Source organism: Lissotriton helveticus, chromosome 6 (assembly GCF_964261635.1).
Source record: "Lissotriton helveticus chromosome 6, aLisHel1.1, whole genome shotgun sequence".
Taxonomy (NCBI): Eukaryota; Metazoa; Chordata; class Amphibia; order Caudata; family Salamandridae; genus Lissotriton; species Lissotriton helveticus.
The window spans coordinates 1,830,894,370-1,830,919,820 of NC_136067.1; the positions used below are offsets into that span (position 1 = coordinate 1,830,894,370).

The 25,451-nt window shown below is 46.4% G+C and overlaps 1 protein-coding gene across 1 annotated transcript in view; it reads right to left on the reverse strand.

Annotated features, from left to right (window-relative positions):
• KCNH1 (potassium voltage-gated channel subfamily H member 1) overlaps positions 1–25,451 on the reverse strand; it is a 1,297,290-nt gene that overhangs the window by 550,993 nt on the left and 720,846 nt on the right. Inside the window, 1 exon segment of the mRNA XM_078649724.1 lies at positions 23,082–23,334. Coding sequence (XP_078505850.1) covers positions 23,082–23,334 — 253 coding nt within the window.

Here is a 25,451-nt window from a genome sequence, read left to right on the forward strand (position 1 = left end):
GCAGTGGATTGCGGGTGCGCGATATATAGTTAGTGCAACTAACTATATATGGAATTTCAATGGTTTTGTGTGAGTAAAATAAGGTTTTTTAAATGCTAATTCCTAACTATATATGGTCTATAACCTATGGTTTTTTCAGTGAATTTTCAAGGTTTTGTAAATGCTAATTCCTAACTATATATGGTCTATAACCTATGGTTTTTTCAGTGAATTTCATTGGTTTTTTAACAGCTAATATCTGTAGCTGTAAAATGTATTCTTCTTTAAATCCAAAAATATATTTTATATGTTTATTAATAACTTTTTTTTTAAATATTTTTTTTTCTTCGTTCCCGCTTCGCGAATCGGGAAGCTTCCCGTTAGCTGACCTTGATGCCGCGAAATAGACCGCGAGCCGGTAAACGTTTCTTTACCGCAAGTGCCGCGTTAGAAAACAACATCGTGACGCCTCCCGTCCGCATGACGTTCCACGTTGTCGCGTGATACGTCATATGACGTGCTACGTTAGCGAACTGGTACGCGAAGCGAGTGCCAAAGCGCAGGTTTCTGGAAGCAAACCGGGAGGCCCTGCAAAGCGCTTAACGTAAACACAGCAAGTCATGTGACTTGGTAATAACACTTTTCATTGGTTCATTTCACTTTTGGTTTCCTAATGATGTAAGACTAGGTCATATAATCTAAAATGAACACTTTTGATTGGTTGAGAACTCTTGTTTTTCCCAAATGATGAAAATCCCTCCTTCTTTCCTCACTCTGACTTTCATCATTGTGAGAGAAAGACCCTTTGTGATCACTGAGCAATGGCTTCTTTAGTAGCTTCAGCTGGTGCTTCCCCACCACCTCCACCACATCCAAGGAAGAGTGGACCACCTGCTCAAGTTGTAATTCAACAAGAAGAAGAAGAAGAGGAACAGGAGGACGAGCACGAAGAGAGGCAGTTTTTGCCTGAGCAGCCCAAGACGTCTCACCGGAAAGAAAACTTCATTTGGCAATTTTTTAAAATTCCCAAAGGTCAGAAAAAAGTAAATGCAAGATACGTTACTTGCCTTATATGTCAAGATAGACTGTCCAGAGGGACCGACAAAAAATACAGTTTCGGAAACTACACAATGCATCGCCATATGACTAGGTGGCATCCTAACAACTACAGTGCTGCACAGTTTCGGAACGACCTAGATAATCTCCCTATTATGGCCAGAAGATCTGTTGTACCGGAAGTAACGGGACCAGAGGGCAGGGAGATGGTGCCAAATATACAAATGAGATTTGGTGAAGTAAAACACACCTGCGTATTTTGCGATGGATTCATTTCCTACGGAGAAAGAAGCATCACTCTGATCAACAGAGCTATTGACTATCATATGCAAGTTTGTCCGAAACGCCCAAAATAATAAATACTTCTTTTTTTTGTTTTGTTGCTCCTGTTGAGCCCTTTACAATGAATCGTTTTCATTGCCCCCTCCAAGAAAAACCCAAAAAAATATAAAACTGTTCCGAAAAATTCAAAAACATTAAAAAAATGTTCAGAAAAATAAAAAAAAAAGTTCTTTTCAGAACTACCTCCCCGTTATTAAAAAATTGGTACAATATTTGGAACTGTGCCAACCTCTATTTCTCTTAGTTCGCTTCCTAGTTCGCTCGCTGGTACGCGAACTGGAAGCGAACCAAAAACAGTAAGTATAAGGGAAGGAAACACACACTTATGTTAAAAGAAAGACAGCTATAGGGGAGTAAACTAGAGATACTATTACCCATAATCCACTACTGATGATGTCACATATTACATCATTCATGACATGCTCAGTGACATCATCAGCAGAGGATTGCGGGTTTTTTGGCAACATGCCTTATCCACGGTTTAATAACGCTGCCTTTTGCTTTATATAAGTTTTCAAATTGTATGAAATATATACCAATAGGTCTTTATGAACCTTTAGGTAGTGCTTTTGTTCATGAGGTCTGGTCGCTTCCATACACATACAGATGTTTCAAAGATGATCAAGAAGTTTATCTGAATGGAGAGGAATGCACTGAGACGCCAGATCATTCACTAATGTGTAGGCACATACAGTTACACGATTCATGCAACAAACACCGACCAAATATGGCTTGCGTGTTGCAAGGCACGCCAGTTCCTGCTATCATCCCCACGTTCAAGTTGTTGGAAAATGGTAGTTATTTGATGCTCAATAATGAAGATTGTTCTGAGTTAATTAAAAGTATTCCTTTTATCGTAACAGTAAGTGAACGGGTTATTTGCTGCAGAAATGTTCTATTTCCTCCCACACATGAACATAGGGAGTTTTCAATCTGGCCACAAATACCAACCTTGGGACACGTTTCAACGGCATGACAAGAATAAGAGCTCTTTTGTCTCAGAGAGAGGTGGCCTTGAGTTCGGCCCGTGAAACTTTCGTACTTCACATAGCGAACACCCGTACACAGGTTTGCCTTTCAATTTCAGCAACATGTTTCCGACTATCTTTAACGCATCCTCCACAAAATCCCTGGCACACTTTTTTAAAGTTGTTACCAGTGGTCTCGTGACTTCATTTGAGAAAATCTTTGGAGTCATCCCTGCTCCCTTTCATTCCATTTTCTCCACTCTGGTTCGTGGATTGCATTTTTACTTGCATTACCAGCGGACGCTCTTGTGCTTTTTTACATTTTTAAATATGGATGTCCCTCCTATGCAACCTCCGACCCTGCAGCTGCTGACACTGTTCCGCAATCGCATGCTAGAATATTATGGCACAATGCCGTTGGCGATATTAAGCACGGCATATGGATTATCTTTTCGGTTCTCCTACTTCACCTGTGTCCAGCCTGTATTTCACTGCCTGACCTGTGATTTCGATTGGGCCATTGATTTGTGTCTCTGCGGACCGGTTTCTCCTGACGTCGACTTTAATCAGCTGATGACTCCTATCATTACTCACGAGTTGATTTGTCCTGGCGAAAGGATTATGGCTGTGGCATTGATGCATGGACTACTTGGTCCCTGGAATTTACTGGCGGCAGCACAGTCTTTCTTGGAACACAGCTTTCTTGAAAACCCACCGAGCTGTCCTCTGATGGTGATAGAGGATCCGGTGCTGGGAGAGCACGTATGTTCTTTTCCGCTTTTAAATTGGATGGCTGAACTGTTTTCGGATGAAGACGGTGACTTCCTATTGGAGGCTGTTGCAGCTTATTTTGCATACACAGTTATGTCATAGACCTTTTTCATGTTTCATATGCTGAGTACTAGAATTTCATTGACAATTCATTGACTTAATTGTCAAGTTTTTATTATTTACCTTGCCTATTGGCTTAAGACTCGATAAAGTACTTGGCTGTTTTATTTTTCTTTAGCATTGAATTTTCCTAGTTTTTAATGCTTTACCTTGCGGACCGTCCACATATAAACTTGCAATCTGCTCTCATGAGATGGCACTTCTATTATCTTATTCAGTTCGTTTCCGGATCATGAGGAGGTGTCATCTAGGTCCTGGATATCTTTACACCGTGTTAAGTTAGCATGGGCTCATTACCGGTTTAAACGCCATTTTTCCTTTTTTGCAACTTCTGCACACGACATTTAGTTGTTGCTTTAGCTTTCCACCTAGTAGTTCATCGTGGTTTACATGAGAATAATATGTTATTGGTCTACTATCTGCTTTACTTGTTAAACTATATCTGTACAGCGAGTGCTAAAGTTTCAAGAACAACACGATACAGAATTGTTATGAGGTCTGATCTCCACGACTTCATACTCATAACATAAGTGCAACTTCTGCCAATTCTGGGCATGAGGCGGGTTTTATATTGCTTTGCCGAACACACATACACAACAGTTGATGCGGTTCACATGAAGAGAGAGCTGGTGTATGCTGATGTGATTCCTTCAAATCTAAGACACTAAAGTATGGGCACGCCCTAAACCAACACAAAGAGACCTTCTTAGCAAATAATATAATATGTGTATTAGGGAGGGTGAGATATAAGCAGCCGCGGGCCGTGGAGGGAGTTACGGTGAGGCAGGGAGGCGGGGAGGGGGAGAAGCAGGGTGGAGCCCTCTCTACCTTGCCCCTCCCCCTCCCCGCCTCCCTGCCCCACCGTAACTCCCTCCACGGCCCGCGGCTGCTTATAAGTGTTGCTAACTCTTATTCATTTACAGCATGTTAACATACTGTCACCATTCGCTTTTTATGTACTAGTAACTATGCTGGTAATTTTGCTACTGATAATATGTGTACTTGTATTCTCCACCCTGCTTCTCCCCCTCCCCGCCTCCCTGCCTCACCGTAACTCCCTCCACGGCCCGCGGCTGCTTATAAGTGTTGCTAACTCTTATTCATTTACAGCATGTTAACATACTATCACCATTCACTTTTTATGTACTAGTAACTATGCTGGTAATTTTGCTACTGATAATATGTGTACTTTTATTATCTAAGGTACTACGCCTGAGAAGACGGCATTAGTAAATAAACATTTCAAATACACATGTGTTCTTCTTAACTCCATGTTCTGGTTTCTAAGAAATATATAACGACCGACTGTTCATGAGTTCCACGTATCCTGAGGTACTATAAGTTCATATTCTGGATTGTCTAAACATTGAGAGTTTGTTATATCCAATGTGACACTGTACCTAGCTTGCTAAATAGTTTTTGATTACTAACGTGAGTTTTGGGACACCCTAATTCGCCGAGGTTCCAATCCTCTGTCCACAGTTCTGTGTGAGAACAGAAACCCTGCGACAGGGGCACCCCCGACCCTTGCTGGACCTTCATCACACTTGCGATACAACTCCAGCAATGCGCCACCTTTACGGCACAGATACATCACGCATCTGTGCTGTTTTTGCCCCGTGATGCGCCGCATTGTAAATGCAGCACACCATAGGTGACGGAACAGCGGCACAGAATGACTAACACATCCCTGGTGATGCGCCAGTCATCATAAATCTATCCCTATGCTTCTTATCTTGTTAGAGATGAACCGCCATATGTATCATCAAAGTTATTTGCATTTCCTAAATAGCGAACTTTAAGGAATAAATAGCGATTCTTTACCATTCCTAGTTTGCGATGAGCTATTTGCTAATTAGCCGAATGTAGCCCAATGAAGCCCAATGTAGCCCAATGTAGCCCAAAGATGGCCGCCAGACACACAAAAAAACAAATGTAGCCCAAATATCAGCCAGATGTAGCCCAACTATAGCCCAGTGACAGAATGACCAATCAGCTTCGCAAACCTCCGTTACGCGAAGCGGAGCGCTGTTACAGATATATATCTTTTTTTGAACGTTAATTTCTCAAAATCCACTGGAGCACATATATTGAGACCTAGCAAAGGCACATCGGGCTACCAGTCCCTAATATTTTGCCAAGTTTCGTGCAAATCCATTCAGCCGTTCAATTATTATTTTTATTATTTTTTTTTGCCCCGCGGGGCCCTTTTAAAACCTCCACATCAAACCTAGGGGGTCAGCGAGGATCTACTATGCCCCCTTATAGTTATTTCCCCCTTTGTTTTGACCTCCTCTTGTCTCTCGATCCTACCGAGAGACAAGATGGCGGCCGCTACGGACTGTTTGGAATGTTGACAGACGCCGGAGAACCAATCAGCTTCGCTTCACAAAGCTCCGTTGCGCGAAAAGTCCGCGAACCAGAGCGCTAACCGGTCCGCTGTTACAGATATATATCTTTTTTAAAACGTTAATTTCTCAAAATCCACTGGAGCACATATATTGAGACCTACAAAAGGCACATCGGGCTACCAGTCCCTACAATTTTGCCAAGTTTCGTGCAAATCCATTCAGCCGTTCGGGCTAAAAGTGAGGCCAACCGCCCTATGGAAAACTCAATGTTAAAAACACGTTTTGGGACCCCCCTTTTTTCTCGGCCCCCACTGGACGAACCCCCCCCAAATTTTCAAGGGCTGCTCAGAAACAAAATGTGCCATTTTCCTGAAAATTTCAGCCAATTCCGTCCACAAACGCCAAAGTTATTAGACATAGAATTTTCAAAAAACCCATAGAGAAAAAATCCTAACTATATATACCTACTGGCGACCGCCAGTAGGTAATATATATATATATATATATATATAGGGTCCAACGCCCGCTCCCTATATATATATATATATATATATATATATATATATATATATATATACATATATATATATATATATATATGCTTAACATCATGCATGCGAGCAAGGTGGTGTGGTAGACAGCACAGCCAATAGTGGGAGCTGGAGGTATTTTTGGAGGCAAACATGAAACACACTGACTAAACATCTGAAATGTGTATGCCATAGAAAATAATTAAAAACACTTTGGGGTCTATTAGGATGGTGGTCGGAAAATCATTCACCATGGTAGCGGGAAAACACCGCCCGCCAGGAACGTAGCATAACCACTGGTCCAATTAGAATGCTCCGCAGTCGAAATCCGGCCGTGGTATTCTGGCCAATAACATTGCGGCGGTTGCTGCTGCCAGCAGCACGCTGGATGTTAACAGGAGCATGTCCTGCATCTCCCTGCACTGCGTCTTGGCACAGGGACCGTGCACCCACATCCCCCCAACACATTGGGGGCCCGCAATGGGCCCCCGGAACATGTCTCTGCATGCGTTTCCATGGTGGTTCCACCGACGCGGAGAGGCTGGCTACCGCCGGCTTCATAATCGTGCCGGCGGTGTTTGTCCCTGATCCGCAACAATTGTAGCAGTCCAGCTCCGCCCACCAGGCTGCAACCGGCGGAAAAGTGGCTAGTGGAAAATCACACCGCGGCGGTCGCGACCGCGATGCTAATTGGACCGGCGGTGTTCAGGGTCTCGATCGCGGGCGGATGAGGGCACGCCTCAGCTGCGGCGGCTATCCACCCGCCATCCTAATAGACCCCTTAACATGTATTTGGAAATCTCAGGAAAAGGGGCTGGTACTGAAGAACACATATCACATGTGAGCATGCCTCTATAGCGTCTTGGACCAGATAAGGGAATGTTGCTTTCTGAGACAGAGGGCCTGGCATGGTTAAGTTTAATAGTATATAAATGGAGCCTTGACCCTAAAAAAAGTCTCCAAACAATGACAGAGAAGTTAGATTGCATTTCCATCTTTATACATTTGTTGTCAGTAATCTGAATTAAAGCCAGAAGTATAATGCCTTTGAGAGTTGCTAAGTACACTGCTTTTAGGTCGAGCCTAGCCAGCGCAGGTGCTGTTTGCGAGACATGCTGTATGTCTTCTCTGGGCTTCGAGCACAACTGTCTATTTCCATTCGTTCTTTTATGTGGCATTCAGAAATGCTGGCATTTTAGTGGTGCATGGGTTGTATTTATCCCTCCTTTGGGTGATTGGTTCTCTCCCATGGCGGCTGACCCTATTACATGTAAGTGTTCGCTTCTGTCCTTTTCTGTTACTTTTGGTGCATTTTTTTTATCTCAGCTTGTCTGTTCTGAAATGCTTGGTATTTCTTTTTAGAAATGGTGAGAGCCAAAGCTGATACTTGAACCTGGTTCCCTAGTTCCAAAGTCAGTAGCTCTGAATGTTATGCCACATCCTTTCTCCAAGACAATCTGCATTTATTTTGACTTTATCTCTGTTTCCCTTACTGAGTCACCCTCCCACCATACACCCCCCCTAACCCCTTCTTCCCTGTTGTTTTCCATCCTGAGCACCTCCATGAGCGCATGAGACAGGCATTCCCTTCATTATGTAGCAGTGTAGAACAGGCGCTTTCACTTTAAATTTACAGAGTCTTGTATCCTGAATCTCTCTTTAGGGGCCCCTGCAAGCATTTCCCTGGCTCAGCGTAGTGCCTGCTTTATGGACGCCACATTTTATCTTTTAAAGACACTCGCTCTCCTCTCCTTGCGAGCGGAGAATAATGATTTTGCAAATGAAATACTTTCATCTAAATTGTAAAATGTATTTAATTAGTTTGCTCTATCTGGACACCAGGAACGGGCGCAACAGGAAAAAGAAGTGAACCTGGGAAGCCCGTCCCTCTCTTTGGCCCCCAATAGGTTCACCAATGGTGCACAAACAGCTCCAGAACGAGGCTTCAGCTAAAATCCAATACAGGAAAAATCATTTTGAGAAACTATTATGAAAACGAATAGGCGTGCCCTCAAGATTCGTAAAATTCATAGACAATATTTTAAACATTCATAAATTTCACAGAAGCAAACTTTTTATTTGGATCTTTCTTATTTTAGGTTGTTTGGAACATAGAGTTTGAGATTGTTCATCATTCTTCAAGTGAACTCTTAGTGCCCTTAAAAGCTCCTGAGTATCGATCCACCATTACAACTGCCGGTACAATCACCTACATATCCTCCTTAAAATGGCATTTACCGGCTCATTCCTAATAGTGTAATTTTAGCACAAGTCCCATATCTCTTTTTACTACTTGTCAGCTGATACTCCACTCAAACAGCAATATGCTTCTCAGACAATTTTCTAGCAATAGCACCACCCTGTTGCACTTTGAGATCTGAGTGCCACTCAATTCCTATTCTGAAATTCCAGCATGGAGGAGCGTAAGGATGCCGGGGCGAAGGGCAGGAGATGAGCGAGAAATGGACGCAATGCAATACTAATTTAAATGCTTTGTTGGCATGTCTAAATTTTCTAGTATTGCAAAGTTGTATTTGTTTACAAAATGCTTTTCAGTTAAATCCTCGAGGTGACGTGCGTTTTGTTATGGTTGATGATCTTTGGTCTGTATGTGGCTCTGATTTTCACAGGGCTGTCCGGTTTCCTGCTGTTTGCTTTGTGTATGTGCTTAACAATATGTCAGTATTTACACTTCTATAAATTCACTCATAATCTATACGTAAGCCCACTGATCTTAATTAGTGAATATGGAGTGCCTTAGAAACTTCTTAAGGTGGTCAAACAGAAGCATGACCATAATGCAATAAAGTACCTTTCCCACAATGTCTTGCATTTAACTGAAATAGTTTCCTCTAAATCTACAGAGAAGTTCTGCCGCACTTGGATCTTCTCTGGCTTGTGTGTTGTTGTGCTCTTCATAGAGTGTAGGTATGTTTCTTACCCAGGCTCTGAATGTGTTTGACTATTTCCAGAGGGCTTTTGGGTTTACTACTTATTGGTCTCCGATGGTTAGTGGTTTCTGCTAAATGGACCCATCGGTTGCATGTCAGACACTGTTTTCGAGTGGCATGTGAAGTAACATTAGATGTTGTAGCACCCAGGATAATGTGCTGCCTGGCTAAATTCCTTATATGTTTCCAAAGGTAAGACCTTTTGGATATGCCAATGCTTGTTTGATTACGATTTTAAAGTCATGATATGGAATATAGATGTCCGATTGTGGGTCAGGTCTTCAAAAAGTTGAACAATAGCAGCTTGAGCAGGGAGCGTCACCGTCCCTAGGTGCAACATTCCAAGCAAGTAGTTACCCAACCACAGGGGCGGCTCCTTCACTAAGGCAGAGGACCGCCGCCCCACTACCTTGAAGCAGTAAAAACAAGCATTTGCAATGCAATAGGCCTCACATTTAAGCGAGTTTGAGCTATTGCCATTGCAAATAATAATGCCTTATATTATTATTATTTTTTTAAACATAAATAAAAGGCATTGTTATTTACAATGCCAATAGCTGAAACTCTCGTAACTGCGAGACATATTGCATTGCAAATGCTTGTTATATTTGTGTAGATGTATAAGTCAATACAGAAGACAAGGAATACAACTAAATGCGCATAAGTCAAAGTAGAACTCTTGTTTAAATAAAAATGTATGGATGCCATAATATGAATGTGCCTTGCGGAACATGCATAATATTAGCCACAGCAGCCAGGTTCACAAAACTATTGGTGTGGCTTGGGTCAATATGATCCGATTTTTAATAGACATATAAAAATAATTGGAGTTATGGTAGAAGTGCAAAGGTCTGACTGTGAAAAGTAATGCATGGTAAGACAGGCAGTCAATTTTATTAAAATATAATGTTTCTCATTTCTAATTATGCTTTCTTTACCATTTACTTGTTTGAGAATGCATAGATGAAACCCCTTTCTCTTAAATGACAAAGAGTGGAGGGTGCGAAAACTGTACTTGTAACTTATACTGACTTTATCAAACCATGATGTTTGACTACTAAGTTGCACTGTTTCATAATAAGTTTCATAAGAAAAGCAAAATGCTTTTTTATACTGGTAAATATACAAAGTATTATCCCACGTGGATATTATGGTACCTCCATGTCTGGGCTGTTTAGAATGAGCACTCTTGTTTTCTTTGTATGTAAAACATCTGTTGCAGATTGTTTACCCTGCCCCTTCTATGTAGATTATCAGCTATATATCATGACTGAATTTAGTTTGAAAGCACAGATATGGAAAGCTGGAAACCTACACTTGTGATAGTACAAGGCCTTAGATATCACAGCTCTTGCTTGACAGGTCTGACAGGTCTAGCCCTTTTGTGGACTTTTGCCGTTTTCTATGACGCCTCTCACCTGATTGGCACTTCTTGAATGCTAACACATTCAAGTCACTCGATTATTTTCTCTCTCTGCTATCACAGTGGCTTCCGAGAAAATAAGAAATAAATCACGAAAACTAGAGTACGCACCAAATAACGAACAAAATGCTTCTAGCAACCCTCCATGCTGGAGAGTGAAAGCGCGCCATGCGTGCACTGTGTTGAAACGCTGCGTGCAAAGTGAAAGTGCGCGAGGCGCGCGCTGTTTTGAAACGCCGCGTGTACATCAACTGTCCGTAGGCGTGCACTTCTCCTGTCCCCCTTCCGAACAGAAATCGACGACAATAGATCTTGCCAAGGCGAGCAGCGCATGCTCTGCGTCGCTAGGCGAGACCTAAAAAGGATAAAATAAAATGATAACAATGTAATGTTATTATCATTTTATTTTAGCCTCCTGTTGCAGCAGATTTGCGAGATGGGACGGGGTTGCAGATGAGGGGAGGAGTGGTAGAACCCTCCTAAGTGCACAATGACTGGTCGGCCCTCTCAGGCCGCCCAAAACAGTTATGTGCACTTCCCTGTTCTCCAGGCAGGCTGCATTACAGCCTGCATGGAGAACATGCCCAGGTCCCCAGTCCCTGGCTGAGCGCCAAACCATGGCGCTCATACTAATCACAATGCTGCAATGCAGCGTTGTGATTGGTCAGGGGAGCCTGGGTGCTTATCAATTACAATGCTGCACTGTAACGTTGTGATTGGCCAGAGGAACCTGAGGAACAGGAGTGGAGCTGCGGGACCCGGTGGCAAGGTAAGTCTATTTTTTTTATTTAACATTGTAACCCTACCCCCGCCTGCTGCCCCATCTCGCCGTAACCTGCGAGTCGTGCCAGCCGCCACTGCCTAACCATCATAAACGGTGGCCTTACTAAACTGAAGCTATGAGAACATCTGCTGTGCATCTCTACACTCCCTCTTACATTTCTCTTCCCAAGTCAGTTCACCATTCATGTGTAGGTTATCACCAACGATCCTTCAGAGTTAGAAACACTGTAAACTTTTTAAGAGCTTTTATGAAATTAAACTTTTCTGTAACCGAGAGCAGGTTTGCACTTCAAATGTAATTAAATGACACGCATTTCAGAGGATGGATTCCAAACAGACTGGGTTACAGCCTGTTCTCTTCTTAAAATCAATTTGTGGAAGTGCTACTCTGAATGTAAGTCTGAGACGTGGCAATTAAAATATGAAACCTTCTCTCATTCTTCCATTGAACATCAGCAGGCGCGAGCGTCACCGCTCTTGTCCGGTTCCTAGGTGTGCGCTTCAGACACCAGGCTGAACAATGGTAAAGAATTCAGTATTTAACTACACAGATGTCCCTAGTACTGCTTCAATTTCTTTTCAGGGGCTTTACGTCTGCATCGGTCGGAGTCAGGCAGTTAGGTGTGCGTCAGTCCAAAGACCTTTAAAGAGAACATTTGGGAGGGAGGAAAGGGGGCAAGCACACCGACAACCATTTGTGTGTGTAAACGGCCGCTTTATTGAAACAGGTGCACATCACACTTTATTAAACTGGCAATCCGCCTCACAAAACTAAAACCTCTCTAAACATCGAATTACCTAAACCCCTAGACATTTCCTCCCCCACCCCTACGATCCCCACATGATAAAACCCCCCACCCTGCAACATACAATACATAAATTGCAATACATTAAATAACCCACAATCTTCTCATCCCACATTAAAACTCCTATTTGCCTTCCTGCAACTGTAACTAACGACCCTCTAATGTAAAGTTCCAAACCGCTTAACGTTTCCCCGCTCCTGTTCACCAACTCCCCAACTTAACGATAAACTGCCAAACTCCAGCCAAACTTGGCCAACTTCAACAACAACTCCGCCAGCACCTGTTCCAAGCGACAACAATACATAACTCCACCCCTATGCACCTGTTCCAAAAAGGCCCCTAACCAAAAACTCCTAAAAACAAAGACCTCTCCCAAAAACCCTGAGCCCAGGGAGGGTGGGCGGGGGAAAAAACCTACACCTCACTACTGCGCTCCCAGCCACCAGGTCACCTGAACCTAAAATGGTGGCTGGGCAAGCGCAAGCCCCCTTAACTAACCCTTGGGCTGGTGTTTGAATTTGGGCTGCCTTTGGGCTATATCCCAGGCAGCCCAAAGCAGCAAAATGGCTGCCTTTGCTCGCCCCCTCCCAAATCTGCCCGGGGGCAGACCTCGTGGGGCTCGGCTGCCCCCCAAACCTCCCTTGGGAGGGAGGAAAGGGGGGCAAGCACACCGACAACCATTTGTGTGTGTAAACTGCCGCTTTATTGAAACAGGTGCACATCACACTTTATTAAACTGGCAATCCGCCTTACAAAACTAAAACCTCTCTAAACATTGAATTACCTAAACCCCTTGACATTACCTCCCCCCACCCCTACAATCTCCACATGATAAAAAAAAACACCCTGCAACATACAATACATAAATTGCAATTTATTAAATAACCCACAATCTTCTCACCCCACATATTTGCCTTCCTGTGACTGTAACTAACGACCCTCTAATGTAAACTTCCAAACTGCTTAACATTTCCCCACTCCTGTTCACCAACTCCCCAACTTAACGATAAACTGCCAAACTCCAGTCAAACTTGGCCAACTTCAACAACAACTCCGCCACCCAGGAAAAGGCGGATGGGTAGATGGTTACACCGCCTCCACCTTTTCCTGCCCCCCCCCCCCCCCCCGAAACTGTGCCCTGATGCCTACACCCCTCGCCCCTTACTCCCGATGCGCTCCCAACATCCTGGACAGGACTTCCTGCAATTCTAGTAGATACAGGTCCATACTCAAACGTGACAGGTGGACCCCGTCCCCCCTGAATAGTTCCGGTGCGTCAATCCGCAGGTCCCGGTGCCAGACTCTCGAAAACCCCAAATGCCTGCAAAAGTGAACCATTTCCACATTGATCTTATGTCTGGCTTTATCCACCGCCTGGGGCTTCAATGCCCCTCTCCAAACCCTCTGCGGAACAAACTCTGTCCATACAACCGAACACCCCGACCACTTCCTCCTGATCTCTTCCAAATCCCTCTTCATGGCCCTCATTAAAACCAACCCTGTTTCCTGCACCATATCATTTTCCCCCAAATGGAGGACCAACACGTCAGGGCACCTAACCCCCACCAACAGCCTATTCAGTGTCTCAACCAGTTCCTTTCAGAGCATCCCACCTCTCCCAAACCATTGAATTTTAAAAATAGCAGGATTAAATCCCAGATTCTCACCAAAGTAACTATCCTGCGCTTGCAACTGGGCCCCCTTGACAAAGGAGTGACCCACTATCCAGACAGTCATGTCACGGGCAAGGGGACCAGCCACAGAACCTAAAACGAGAAACAGAAGTCAAGCATAGGCCACAAAACAACCGCGCTAGCATTGGGGAACGTCGCTGCGCACATAACGCTTGTAACAGTCAGATGACCACCGCCCCAGGTGCATAATGTCCCTTCGCCCCCTCATCCTCGGACCCACCCCCTCAGCCTGGGATGACTCCTGGTGGCCGACCACACTGGGAACAGCACCAACACCCACTGACCATGCATGCAACCTAGGATTCATCCTCGACTCCTCCCTCTCCATGTCTAAGCAGGTCAACGCCGTCTCCTCCTCCTGCTACAACACCCTCCGCATGCTCCGCAGGATCTACAAGTGGATCCCGACCAAAACAAGAAGAACGGTGACACAGGCCCTTGTCAGCACAAGACTGGACTACGGCAACATACTCTACGCAGGAATCCCAGCCAAACACCTACGACGACTACAACGCATCCAAAACGCCTCCGCCCGACTGATCGTCAACGTCCCCCGCCGCAGCCACATAACCCCCCACCTGAGAGACATACCCTGGCTCCCCGTCGACAAGAGGATCACCTTCAAGCTCCTCACCCACGCACACAAAGCACTCCACAACGCCGGACCAGCCTACCTGAACAGCAAACTCAGCTTCTACACCCCCACCCGCCAGCTCCGCTCTGCCAGCCTCGCCCTCGCCGCTGTCCCCCACATCCAACGAACGACCTCCGGCGGCAGATCCTTCTCCTACCTCGCCGCCAAGACTGGAACACCCTCCCTACCCACATACGGCAGACCCAAGACCTACTCGCCTTCAGAAGACTCCTCAAGACCTGGCTCTTCGAGCAGTAGCAGCACCCCCCCTCCCCATAGCGCCTTGAGACCCTCACGGGTAAGTAGCGCACTTTACAAGTACTCTGATTGATTGGTCTGTGTCGATTCCGCCAAAGACCCTAGAACCAGCTGCAACATCCTGTGTTGCTGACGTACCACATCTGCAGAGGCATGTCTGTCGGGTCCCGATCCGCGTCCTTGGCTAACCCACAGAATCTCTCCCACTGCGAACGAGATAAAGCATCCGCAATGTCATTATTGATCCCCGGGATGTGCACCGCGCGAAAAGCAATATCGTTTCGCAGGCAGCCCAACACAAAGACCCTCAATAGCTTCAACACCTACTCGTCTCTGGCAGTCTGGCGATTCCCCACCTGTACCACCGCCATGTTGTCTACATGGAACGTCACACGCCTGTGGGTCAACACCTCCCCCCACAGCACGACGACCACCCCCAACGGGAAGAGTTCCAAAAACGCAATGCTCTTGCCACCCCCAACCACTCCTGGGGTCACTTCTCCGCACACCACCGTCCCTGCCAGTACAGCCCGAAACCGTCACTACCGGCCGCGTCTGAGAATATCTGAACATCCCAGACCAAGTCCTCCCCTCTATGCATAGTAAAAAAACTGGCACATCCACAAATCCTCGCGAATGCCCGCGGCAGCCGCACATGGTGATGTGGAGGCCTCCTCCCCGCCAACGCTCTGCCCAACCTCCTGCAGAACGTCCGCCCTACCCGCACCACTCTGCAAGCAAAATTGAGGTGCCCCAACAGCACCTGGACCTCCAAAACCGTGACTTTTGTCCGTACCAACATGACCTCCAGCAGACCCAACATCTGCTGCTTCTTTTCCACTGGTAGTCGGACCTCCATGGTCCCCGAACCCAGTTCAATGCCCAAAAATGACAGCGCCGTGCCTGGCCCCACTGTCTTCTCCGGTGCCAACGGCACCCCTAGGTACCCCATCAGCTCCTGAAACCTGTCCAGCGCCACCTGGCAGTCCGCGGAGTCTGGGGACCCCACCAGAAATAAGTCATCCAGGTAGTGCGTAACTCCTTGGTGACCCGTTCCTTCCGTAAAAAAACACTGCAGGAACGCACTAAAACACTCGAAAGGTGCGCATGACATTGAACAGCCCATCGGCAATGCCTTGTCCACATACCAGAGGTCGTGGAACTGGATCCCCCATAGGCCCCAATCGTCTGGGTGAACCGGAAGCAGCCGGAAAGCCGATTTGATGTCGCACTTTGCCATTTTTGCCGATGCACCTGCAGCCACCACCAGGGCCATAGCGGTGTCAACCGACGAGTACGACACCGTAGACTCCCGCTCATCAATGTAGGCGCTGACCGACCCACCTTCAGGCCACGACACGTGTTGAATAAGCCGAAATTGCCCCGCCTCCTTCTTGGGCACCACCCCAATAGGGGACACAATCAACTCCTCCAACGGCCAGTCCTCAAAGGGCCCCGCCATGCGGCCCTCACTGACCTCCTTGTCCAACTTCACTTGCACCACCGCCAACTTCAAGTTCTCAGCCCATCTCCTCCGCCGCGGCCCCTCATAGCCCAACCGAAAACCGTCCACACACCCGGTCCGCAACCGCTCGCGGCCCCGCTGTCTGGGTAATCCTGCAGGGCCGCCACCAAACTGTCCACCTCAACTGGAGGACGAGCCCTTCGGCCCAAACCCTTTACCTCCTCTACTGCCTCCAGATTGCTGAGCGCTCCCCGATCGCGCTCCCCCAGCCTGTCCGTGCTGTGGCCCATGGGCCAGACCCGCTGTTTCACAGCACCGTAACAAGGGGTGACCGTACTTTCCGCAACTGAAACACTTGTGCTTAAACCGGCAGTGTTTCCGGGTGCAGGCCCCTTTATTATAGTCCCAGCAGGCCCTCACCGATCCCGCCTGAGCTCCTGATTCTGCCCCCACCCCTCCCCGGATGGGGCGGCCCTGAAAGGACTGGTAAATAATGGGCTGCCAGCTCGCCGTAAATATAGTTTTACCAGATCCCGCCAGCCCCATCGTATGCTGCCATAGGTCCGCATCCAACTCACCCCACTTCGCCTCCGGGTCCCACGCCATCCTAGCCCGGAACTCCTCGTCATGCTGGGCCCACGCATAGCCACCCCCGGTGATTTGGGCCTTCCAGATTACGTCCATATATTTGAACAAGGACACCGACCGCTCCGGAAATTTCTCACAGTATACACTGGCAAAGATTAAAAAGGCCGCCAGTTTTCAATCGTGAGATGTACTTTAGGCCTCTTCTGCAGTTCGTATTCTTCCTCCTTGGACCCCTCATTCACCCTACCTTCCCGATGTAGCAGCTTCAGCAACTCAACGTACTCCCCTTTCCATATACGCTCTTTCGTTGACAGCATCAAGTGCGCGCCCAGCGGTTTAGTGACCCCCATGTACGGCAGCCGCTTAATCTTCAATTCTTTACTCTCAGGCTTCACCGCCCCCTCTGCAGCCGCCTCGCTCACCACGCCACCCCCGCTTGCTGCGCCGCCGCGCCGCCCCCACTCCCCTGCGCCGCCGCCTTCTTGCCACCTTCATCCAACTTTTCATCATCCGGGCCCACACCCTTATCAACCACATATTTCCCCCTCCTCAAGCGCCCCCCGTCCCCCTCTCCTCCCCCACCCCTACTGACACCATGCGCGCCGCTCGATTACCTGCCGCCAATGGACCCTCCGGTCCAGGGAAGCCGACCTCTCCCAAAAAGATGTCCTGGCCATCCTCTCCCGTGGGCCCCGTGACACCTGCAAAGCACCAACAACATTAGCGGACCCCCCGCCGCCCTCGCCATCCCTCAACTCTCCTTCCTCTCATCATCAATTACTTGTACCCCCCCATGTCCGTATCCTCTCCCTGCCAGTGGTGCCGACTGCACCCTACTAGGCACACTCCACCTATCCCTTGCCCCTTCACATCAATCAAAACATGCGAAAGCGGTGCTCCTCTTCCGTCCGTGTCCCCCAAGCCGCAGCGGCCCTGTGGGTGGCGGGGCCAGCGAGCCCGTGTCAGGCCTTCTTGTGCCGGCCGCGACAGGATCCCCTGCCGGTGCGGGGCATGCCGCGGGAGGCTCAGCCCTCCCTTCACCTTGGCGTCGAGGGGCCGTTAACAGCCCTGCCAAGTCAGGAACCCCGCGGCGAGTGTCCACCTGTAAGAGAAAAGGTAGGTCCGGTGTGCTGAGTCCCTCAAACTGCGCTGCGCTACCGCCCCGCCCCCCACCCCCCGCCTACCCACCATCCCCCTACCGCCAAACTGCCCCCCATCTCACCCCCACTCTCCTCCTCGTCACTCCACACCAACCCCCCTGCACCCGCCCCCCCATCATCCGATGAAGACTCCACCACTTCCTCCATGCTAAACCGGGGGCATCCCCCCTCCAGGACAGCCCCGCCACCTCCTCGCCGCGGAGCCCCTCCCCCCGCCCACATCCATCGGGGACCGCACCCCCCTCTCTCACTATCCTCCAACAATAAAGGGGACATTTTGCCACCCCCCAACTGGCTCCCTTTCCGACCCCCAGCCTTCTCCCCCTCCCAGTGCCTCCCCTGATTGCTCCCCTCATCCCCCAGGAGTTCCTCCACCCCCTCGCTTCTGTCCATCACCAGGTCCTGCGTCCCCCGGCCTGCCCCCCCCGCTTTGCTCCCCACCTCCCCCGGGCCCCTGTCTGCACCCTGGCCTTCTTGGGGGGATGGACTCTCTCTCCGACTCCCCCATCCCCTTTCCTTATCCCCCTCCAGCCTGCCCCCTCTTTCCCCCCTCCTTCCTCGCAGTTTATCCATCCCCCCTGCCCCCCGGGGCACTCCTGCCATCTGCCCTGCCGCCCCCATGCTACCGGGGCGGCCCGAATCCCCCTGCACCTGCTGCGGGTAAGTACTCCTCCCCCGCCCCCCGACGCACTCTTTCTGCCCGCACTCAGGCCCTCAGACACTCTCTCTGAGGTCCGAGCCACTCGCTTGTCTCCTCTGCGGCCTGCCCCGCCCCTCCTCTCTACCGCATGCACGGTATGGGGGTGGGCCACAGGCATACCTGCGGGTGCTCCCCCGCCTCTCTTTCGCCGCAACCTTCTCCCGGCAACAGGCCCCTCCCGCTGCAATCTTCAGATAAGAAGACGGCGGGGAGCCACCGGCAGTGTTCCCCCACCGCCCCCCATCGCTGCCTTATCCCCACCAGCCCCACAACTCGGCGCAACATGCAGAGACGCTCCCCCGGCCTTATCGCGGCCCTGCTGTCTTACCTGCCTACTGGCCGAATTCCGCGGCGGCGAGCACGCCATGACGGCCGCCGCCACCCCAGCGGGGTGCAGTTGTCTTATCCTGTGTCTCGTAAGCTAGAATAGGCTTATTGTTTAATGCAATATGCTGATAGTTAGCTGCAACCTACTGAGGAGTTGGATTCAGACATGGAGACTGAGATTGTGGGAGAGATTCTCCTGTACCAGTCAGACTGGACCGATATTACATCCAAGGTTGCACACTTGTATGCCGTATTGTCCAGTGGAGGGGAAACTGGGGAATGTACATGCTCCCAGAGGGCAACAATATTTGACTGGTTCGTTTGATAGGAACTGATATGGAGGGTTTTCCAGAAGCTTCTTTCCTGCTTTAATGAACTGTTTAGCAGACAACATCCTACCTTCGCAGAAAAATGATTCCTTTTCTACTCTGCTGATTTTCCTTGCCCAGAGGTTTGATCTTTATGCTTGAACACTTGCATATCCTCTGAACCTTAGATGTGGGTCATCTGATGCTGACACCTTGTTCATAGAAACCCCCTTGTCGCTTTCAATGATTTATTTAGAAAAGGAACACTCCTTTTTAGACCACTTATTTTCGACGTTTATCCTCTCTTATTTGATTATATTTTGCATCTTTTTACATCATATGCACATTTTGACTGCTTGATCATTTTAATATTTTTGCTCTGATGATACATTTACTGAACCTTTGCTAACCAATTTGGGTTGTGATTTTGATTAATTCATTAATAAAACATTTAGGGTTTTGACACCTTGCACTCGGTCACTACTACAGCTCAAGACTCAGAAATCAAGTAACAAGAAAAGCAAAACAAGGATTGGCAAATATTCAGGCACCCTGGAAACAAACGGTTGGTCTAACCGGAATACTGCTAAAATGACCCACACTGGACTGGACAGGAAACTGGGACTTAAAAGGGCTCATTGTGATCACATGCTTCAGGTGAGAGAAGGCTAGAACATGCCAGCCACAGGTGTGCTAAATTCCTCCGCCCATCCTTGGCCTGCAGGGGTGGAAATTAAGCATTGAGCAGGAAATCGTAGGTAATGGTGTTTCTGGCATAAGCAGACTGGCTTCTACAAAGCCCGTCATGGATCGGATGTCAATTTCCAAATAGTGTCCCAGAGCCTTGAAATCAGTGTATGCTTGCAGTGGAGGGTTGAGGAACTTATTGGAACACTGAAAAGTGCCAAAGGTGGGGCCATTGGTGGTGAACAGGAGAGCGCAGGCAGAGAATTGTGACACCCCCACACCAAAAACCTGACTTTGCTTCCAACGTATACTTAGGGGGTAGAGGAATAATGGGCGAGCCATATATGACATGTAAAAAACAAAACTGAAGAGTCAAAAAAAACAGCATGGTGTCCTGTCACCAATCCCCTCCCCACCCTCGATATGCCTTCCTCACCCTCCAAATAAAACAATCATGGCCTCCTGCCACCCCCTAGTGCTTTCAGCAAAATCCTCCCCCACCCCCAGCCAAGCTGCAAAAAGAATTACCTGGCATTCTGCCATCAACCCCCACTACCCTCTAGGCCATAAGCCCAAAGCCATGCTCCCCCCATCACACTGAGAGTGGAAACCACCACCGTGCTGACAGCGGCTCAGTGAGAGCTGCTAGTCATTGCAGGTTCATTTTTCTATTATCACTGGTCTGCAGAGACAAGCACTAACAACTGAGCAGGTGGTCAGCACTGGCACCGCACTGCCTACATTCTCCCACCTGAAGATACCCAGGAGAGGTGGGAGAAGGCAGGTGGGACCACCAGATGCTAATCCACGGTTGAGCTCAGGTCTCTTAAGACCCAAGCGAAGAGGCCGAACAAAGTGGAAGCAAGTGCTTACACTGGGTGAAGTCACAACAGTGGTTAACCACTGTTGCTACATCACTGCAGTGACTAATGGCATTTTAATCAGGTTATTCATGACAAAGGTTTTCTCTAGAAGCCATCCATCACAATAGAGTTCACAAATTAGCCAATATTCAATCTTGTGCTCTTTCCCCCTAAAAAGATGTTCTTATCTATAAGTAGACATGTCAGAGACCTCTCATTTTCAATAGTGGTCAAATTCTGAATCCCGTTCTCTTATACAGATATAAATATAGGATTCACACAATATTATACAGTTTTAGGTTCTGGGGGACTAGCACAGAGCAGCCTGTCACAAATATTAATATGGTTACAGAGAAGATGATTTTAGGAAGAAAGCTGGCTTTTTTTGTGTTACCTCAAGACAGAATTTTAAGTGAAGGTTTTGGTGCTTTCAGTAGGAGATGCGTCTTATCATACTAAACTGTTATTCAAGCTAGGCTAATGACTCAGAAAATGTTTACCAGCTAACCTCTTGCATGCACTGAAACCAACATATTTAGTCCCATTCAAGCTGCCAACAAAAACTTTGGTTATTATGAAACCCCATGCAAGTTATTCTCACTCCCACTAAATGGGACTGAGCAGGTTTGAGGCCTACCTTTCACAGGTGAGGTACTGTTGCCAATGATTAAACAGTTCAATTGTGAAGGTTAGCTTGCAAATGCATTCACACGAGAGAACAATACATTATGCAAAACCATACAAAATAGGAATATTTCTCCACTGCTCCCCCACCCCCCACACCAGAATCAAACCTATTCACTTTGCAACAGGGACAACACTTTACTGCAGGTAAAAATATATGGCATCAAATATTTTTTTTTAAGTTGAATTGAGATATGTTGGTATTTGAATAGAGATCATAATAACATTTTAGTGGTGCAATCTGTTGGTTTGACAAGTCACATTATCCAATTATATTAACAATTTTCTGATTCAAATTACCTTTCCGCTTCTTAGAATGAAGCCCCTTGTACTTAACCCAAGTCTTCATTACCTTCAAGGCTATTTCATCCTGGATGAATGAATACTCAAATTGAATATGGCAAACATGTAGTTCCACCATTGCGCGTTCCAGAGCAATACTTAACCACTTCTGGATAGCCTGCCTCGTTCCACTTCTTCTTGAGACATCTTCAGTACTAAGCAATTCAAGTACACCAAAGGCACCCTTTATACCCTAACCTCATTTGAGCCACACATTATCACCCTAATGTTCACTGGAAACTTTTTAAGCACTTGTGTGTACAGAATAAGACATCTTCCATCAAACGCAGTCTTTGGAATGGTGACCAAAGCTCTCCTCACTCACAAACTGGACTTTCTTAATGCTGCACTGGAGCGCAAAGAACACTTTCATGAAAAATCATCCGGTGCTAAACGACAAGTCAGTAATACACACATTGCCTAAACCACGTGTCAGATTCTCAAATCCCTTCCTTGGTTTTGGGTCACGGACAACTTTAAATTTCAAGTCGTTGACTGCACCTTACAAGCCATCGGTTACAAAACTGTGGAATGATTCTCTCCATAAAATAATTCCATAAATCATTCAAAGGTCTTTGAAAAGTCCACCTCCTTCAAATCATCCATTGTGGAATGCAGATTTGCCACGAGGGGACAAACACCCATGCCAGACTCTAACACCTTAGAGACCTCCAAAATCTACTGACCTATTGGAAATGCCTACAAATACCAATTTTCAGCAGAACTTCGAATTAATTCATCTGTGTAATTGTTGCTGCTCTTCATGGCTTGCCCATCAAGTCTGAACTATTTTGCACAAGCAAGTTCCAGACGATATTGCACCTCACAAATTTCCCAAATGAATAATTATTATATGCACATTTTAGACATGTTTATTAAATAGTAAGAAAGAAGGTAAAGGACCTATGAGGGAACAGTATTTCTAATCATATAAATGATGATTAGAATAAAACAAAAAAAGGAGGTAAGGTGAATGTTGATAAAAGGAAACAATAAAAACAAAGGATTGAAGAAAGAGATGGAAGTGGCAGATGCAAGGATTAGAAGATAGTAAGATGAAGGAAAAAGTCAGAACTCGTGTTAAAAACAGAAGGGTCGGAGAAGAAAGGAAAAGGTATAATGAAAAAGGGCTGGGAGGTAAAGAGGAATAGAAGTGATTAGAGGAACGAATGGGATAGAGGGAAAAGGTACAAGAGGGAGAAGAACAGAAAGATAAAATTCTGAATGGGTGGTTGGCACAGACCAAAGAGAAGACTTAGCAGAGTCAATAAAGATTAGCAAAGTGACATACCCAAAATGGCAACAACTTCGTCATCTTGGATGACTTCCAACGATCCAGAAACCACAAAACACAAAGTGTCTATGCTTTCCCCAGCATGGTAGATCAGGTCCCCTGGGGCACAGTGCACGGTCTGGAACTCCATGGCTAGAGCGCGAAGGCATCCATCGCTGGCCAGTCGAAACGCAGGATGCTCTTTGAAGACCTTCCTGTTCAGATGGACACATATGTCCGCTCGCATATCCTTCGGGCAAATCTGTAAAACCTAAGTGGGTAAAAGAGAATCTATGTTTCATTTTATCTGATGGCGAATTACATACTTCAATTGCATGGGTCCCACAACACATTCCCTTCTGATTGTAGACACACTGCATTGATGTTGTACTGCATTTGTATCATACCTATGAGCCACCATTAAAAGGGCAAAAGATAAATATGATAAGAAATAGACATATTGAAAGTTATCTACAGAAAAGTCAAAACTACAATTTCACTAATACATCATCTGCATGAAATATAAGTATCAGAACCAGCATCACTCTGAGCCACAGTTTAAAATTCTAAATGTACTTTAGTGGAATGCACCAAATGCTTGTATTGGCAGGCCGATTAGACCTCACAACATTGTAGACACATATATATAGTGACCCATTGCACAGCTTTCTTTATACTTTGGACTTGGACCTTCAAATCATGAGGCATTTTTATTTAATTCTATAGTATAGAGCTGAGGATAGAGGCATTTTAATCAAGACACATTTAAGTTTCTTCCAAAACCTACTCAATAAACAGTATATTATTACAAGTTTCTCAGTGGTTGAGATATACTGACCAGGATGGAGCACAAAAGATGATTACATCTGTTACTTCAGAGGCTACATGTCCAGTGAAGTGTAGGCTGTTCCTGGTGATTGTGAATAGCTGCCTCACAGCTAATGGGAATGAACCAATCACAAAGGCCGGTTCTGTTTAGTCGATGGCAACCAATCAGAACAACTCTCTTAGGTTAGACACTTATGATTATCTGCTAGACTGCTGCCTCAGCTCAGTGCCTGTACAGAAGTATGTTCCATGAATGACAGACTTTATTAGACTCTTTTTTCTCTTTTATGAATTTACGAGGCCTCAGTATCAACAATGCCAAGTCTTATGTTATGAAGGTAGGTTCTGGATCCAAAAAGTCCTACCCATTCTCTGTTAACGGGGAAAAAATACCAATTACTACAACCTTCTCATATCTTGGTGTATTGTTTGATCATAAACTCACATGGGGCCCTGCACTAAGGAAAAAGAAAGGAGATCTAATAAGGACCAATGCTGCAATAATTGACTTTGCCCGCAAAATGGGTAACACCCCAGTGGTTGCATTAATGAAACTATATCAAGCCAAAAGTCAAACAGTCGCCTGTTATGGGAGTGATCTCTGGGGCTTCTTGCCAGCGACCGATCTTGCATCCACTGAAAATAACTTTTTAAAACAGGTTTTATGTCTACCGAAGAGCACGGCTAATTTCTCTACTCACGAGGAACTGGGCATGCCCTATTTAGAGGACAAAATTGCTGTAAACCCTCTGATGTGCTGGCTAAACTGCTGGTTGAACAATGAAATACCTTTCACTCAAAACATTTTACTTGAAGCACTCAACTGGGAAGGTAAATTCAAGATACCCTGGATAAAATATATCCGAAATTGTCTTCAAGAACTGAGCAGGTTGGACCTCTTCCTAACACCTCAGCAAGCTTCTAAGCGCGACGTAATATCTGTTAAGGACGCTTTCTTGTTGGCTCGGCAGCTGACCAGGGAGGGGTCCGAACTGAAGAAGGGTAGTGTGATAAATCATGTTTTGACAAAATCATGTATACAAATAGAACCATACCTATCCTGGCCCATTTCGAGATATGAGCAATTCTTGATGACTAGATTTCGTTTTGATTTATTTCACCTGATGCTAGCTGTGCCCAGTGGAGCTCATAGGGGACAAGTGTTGCCAGCTTGCGGCTGCGACAATAAGTCTCCGCAAGACCTGGCACACTTTTTATTTATATGCTCCTACTACACGTTACCACGGAAAATGTTTTTAAAACCTCTTTTTAAAAAATTGAACTTCGTGCAAATAAGACCTGCACTAATTTATCTTAAAATGCTGCACTGTGAAAGCACTTTATTTATATGTAATTTTTTAAAAACAGCCCTGAAATTTAGAAAAAGTATGGAAGGCTAATTTCTACCTGATCCGTTTTATCTATGTATACAAACCTCTGATAAACTGTACATCTATGCTTTCGTGAGCTATGACAGGCTATCCTGAGATCTACCGTTTTATATTGACAATTTTTTATATATGTATTTTTCTTCTCTCTGTACTTTTATGACTGAATTTA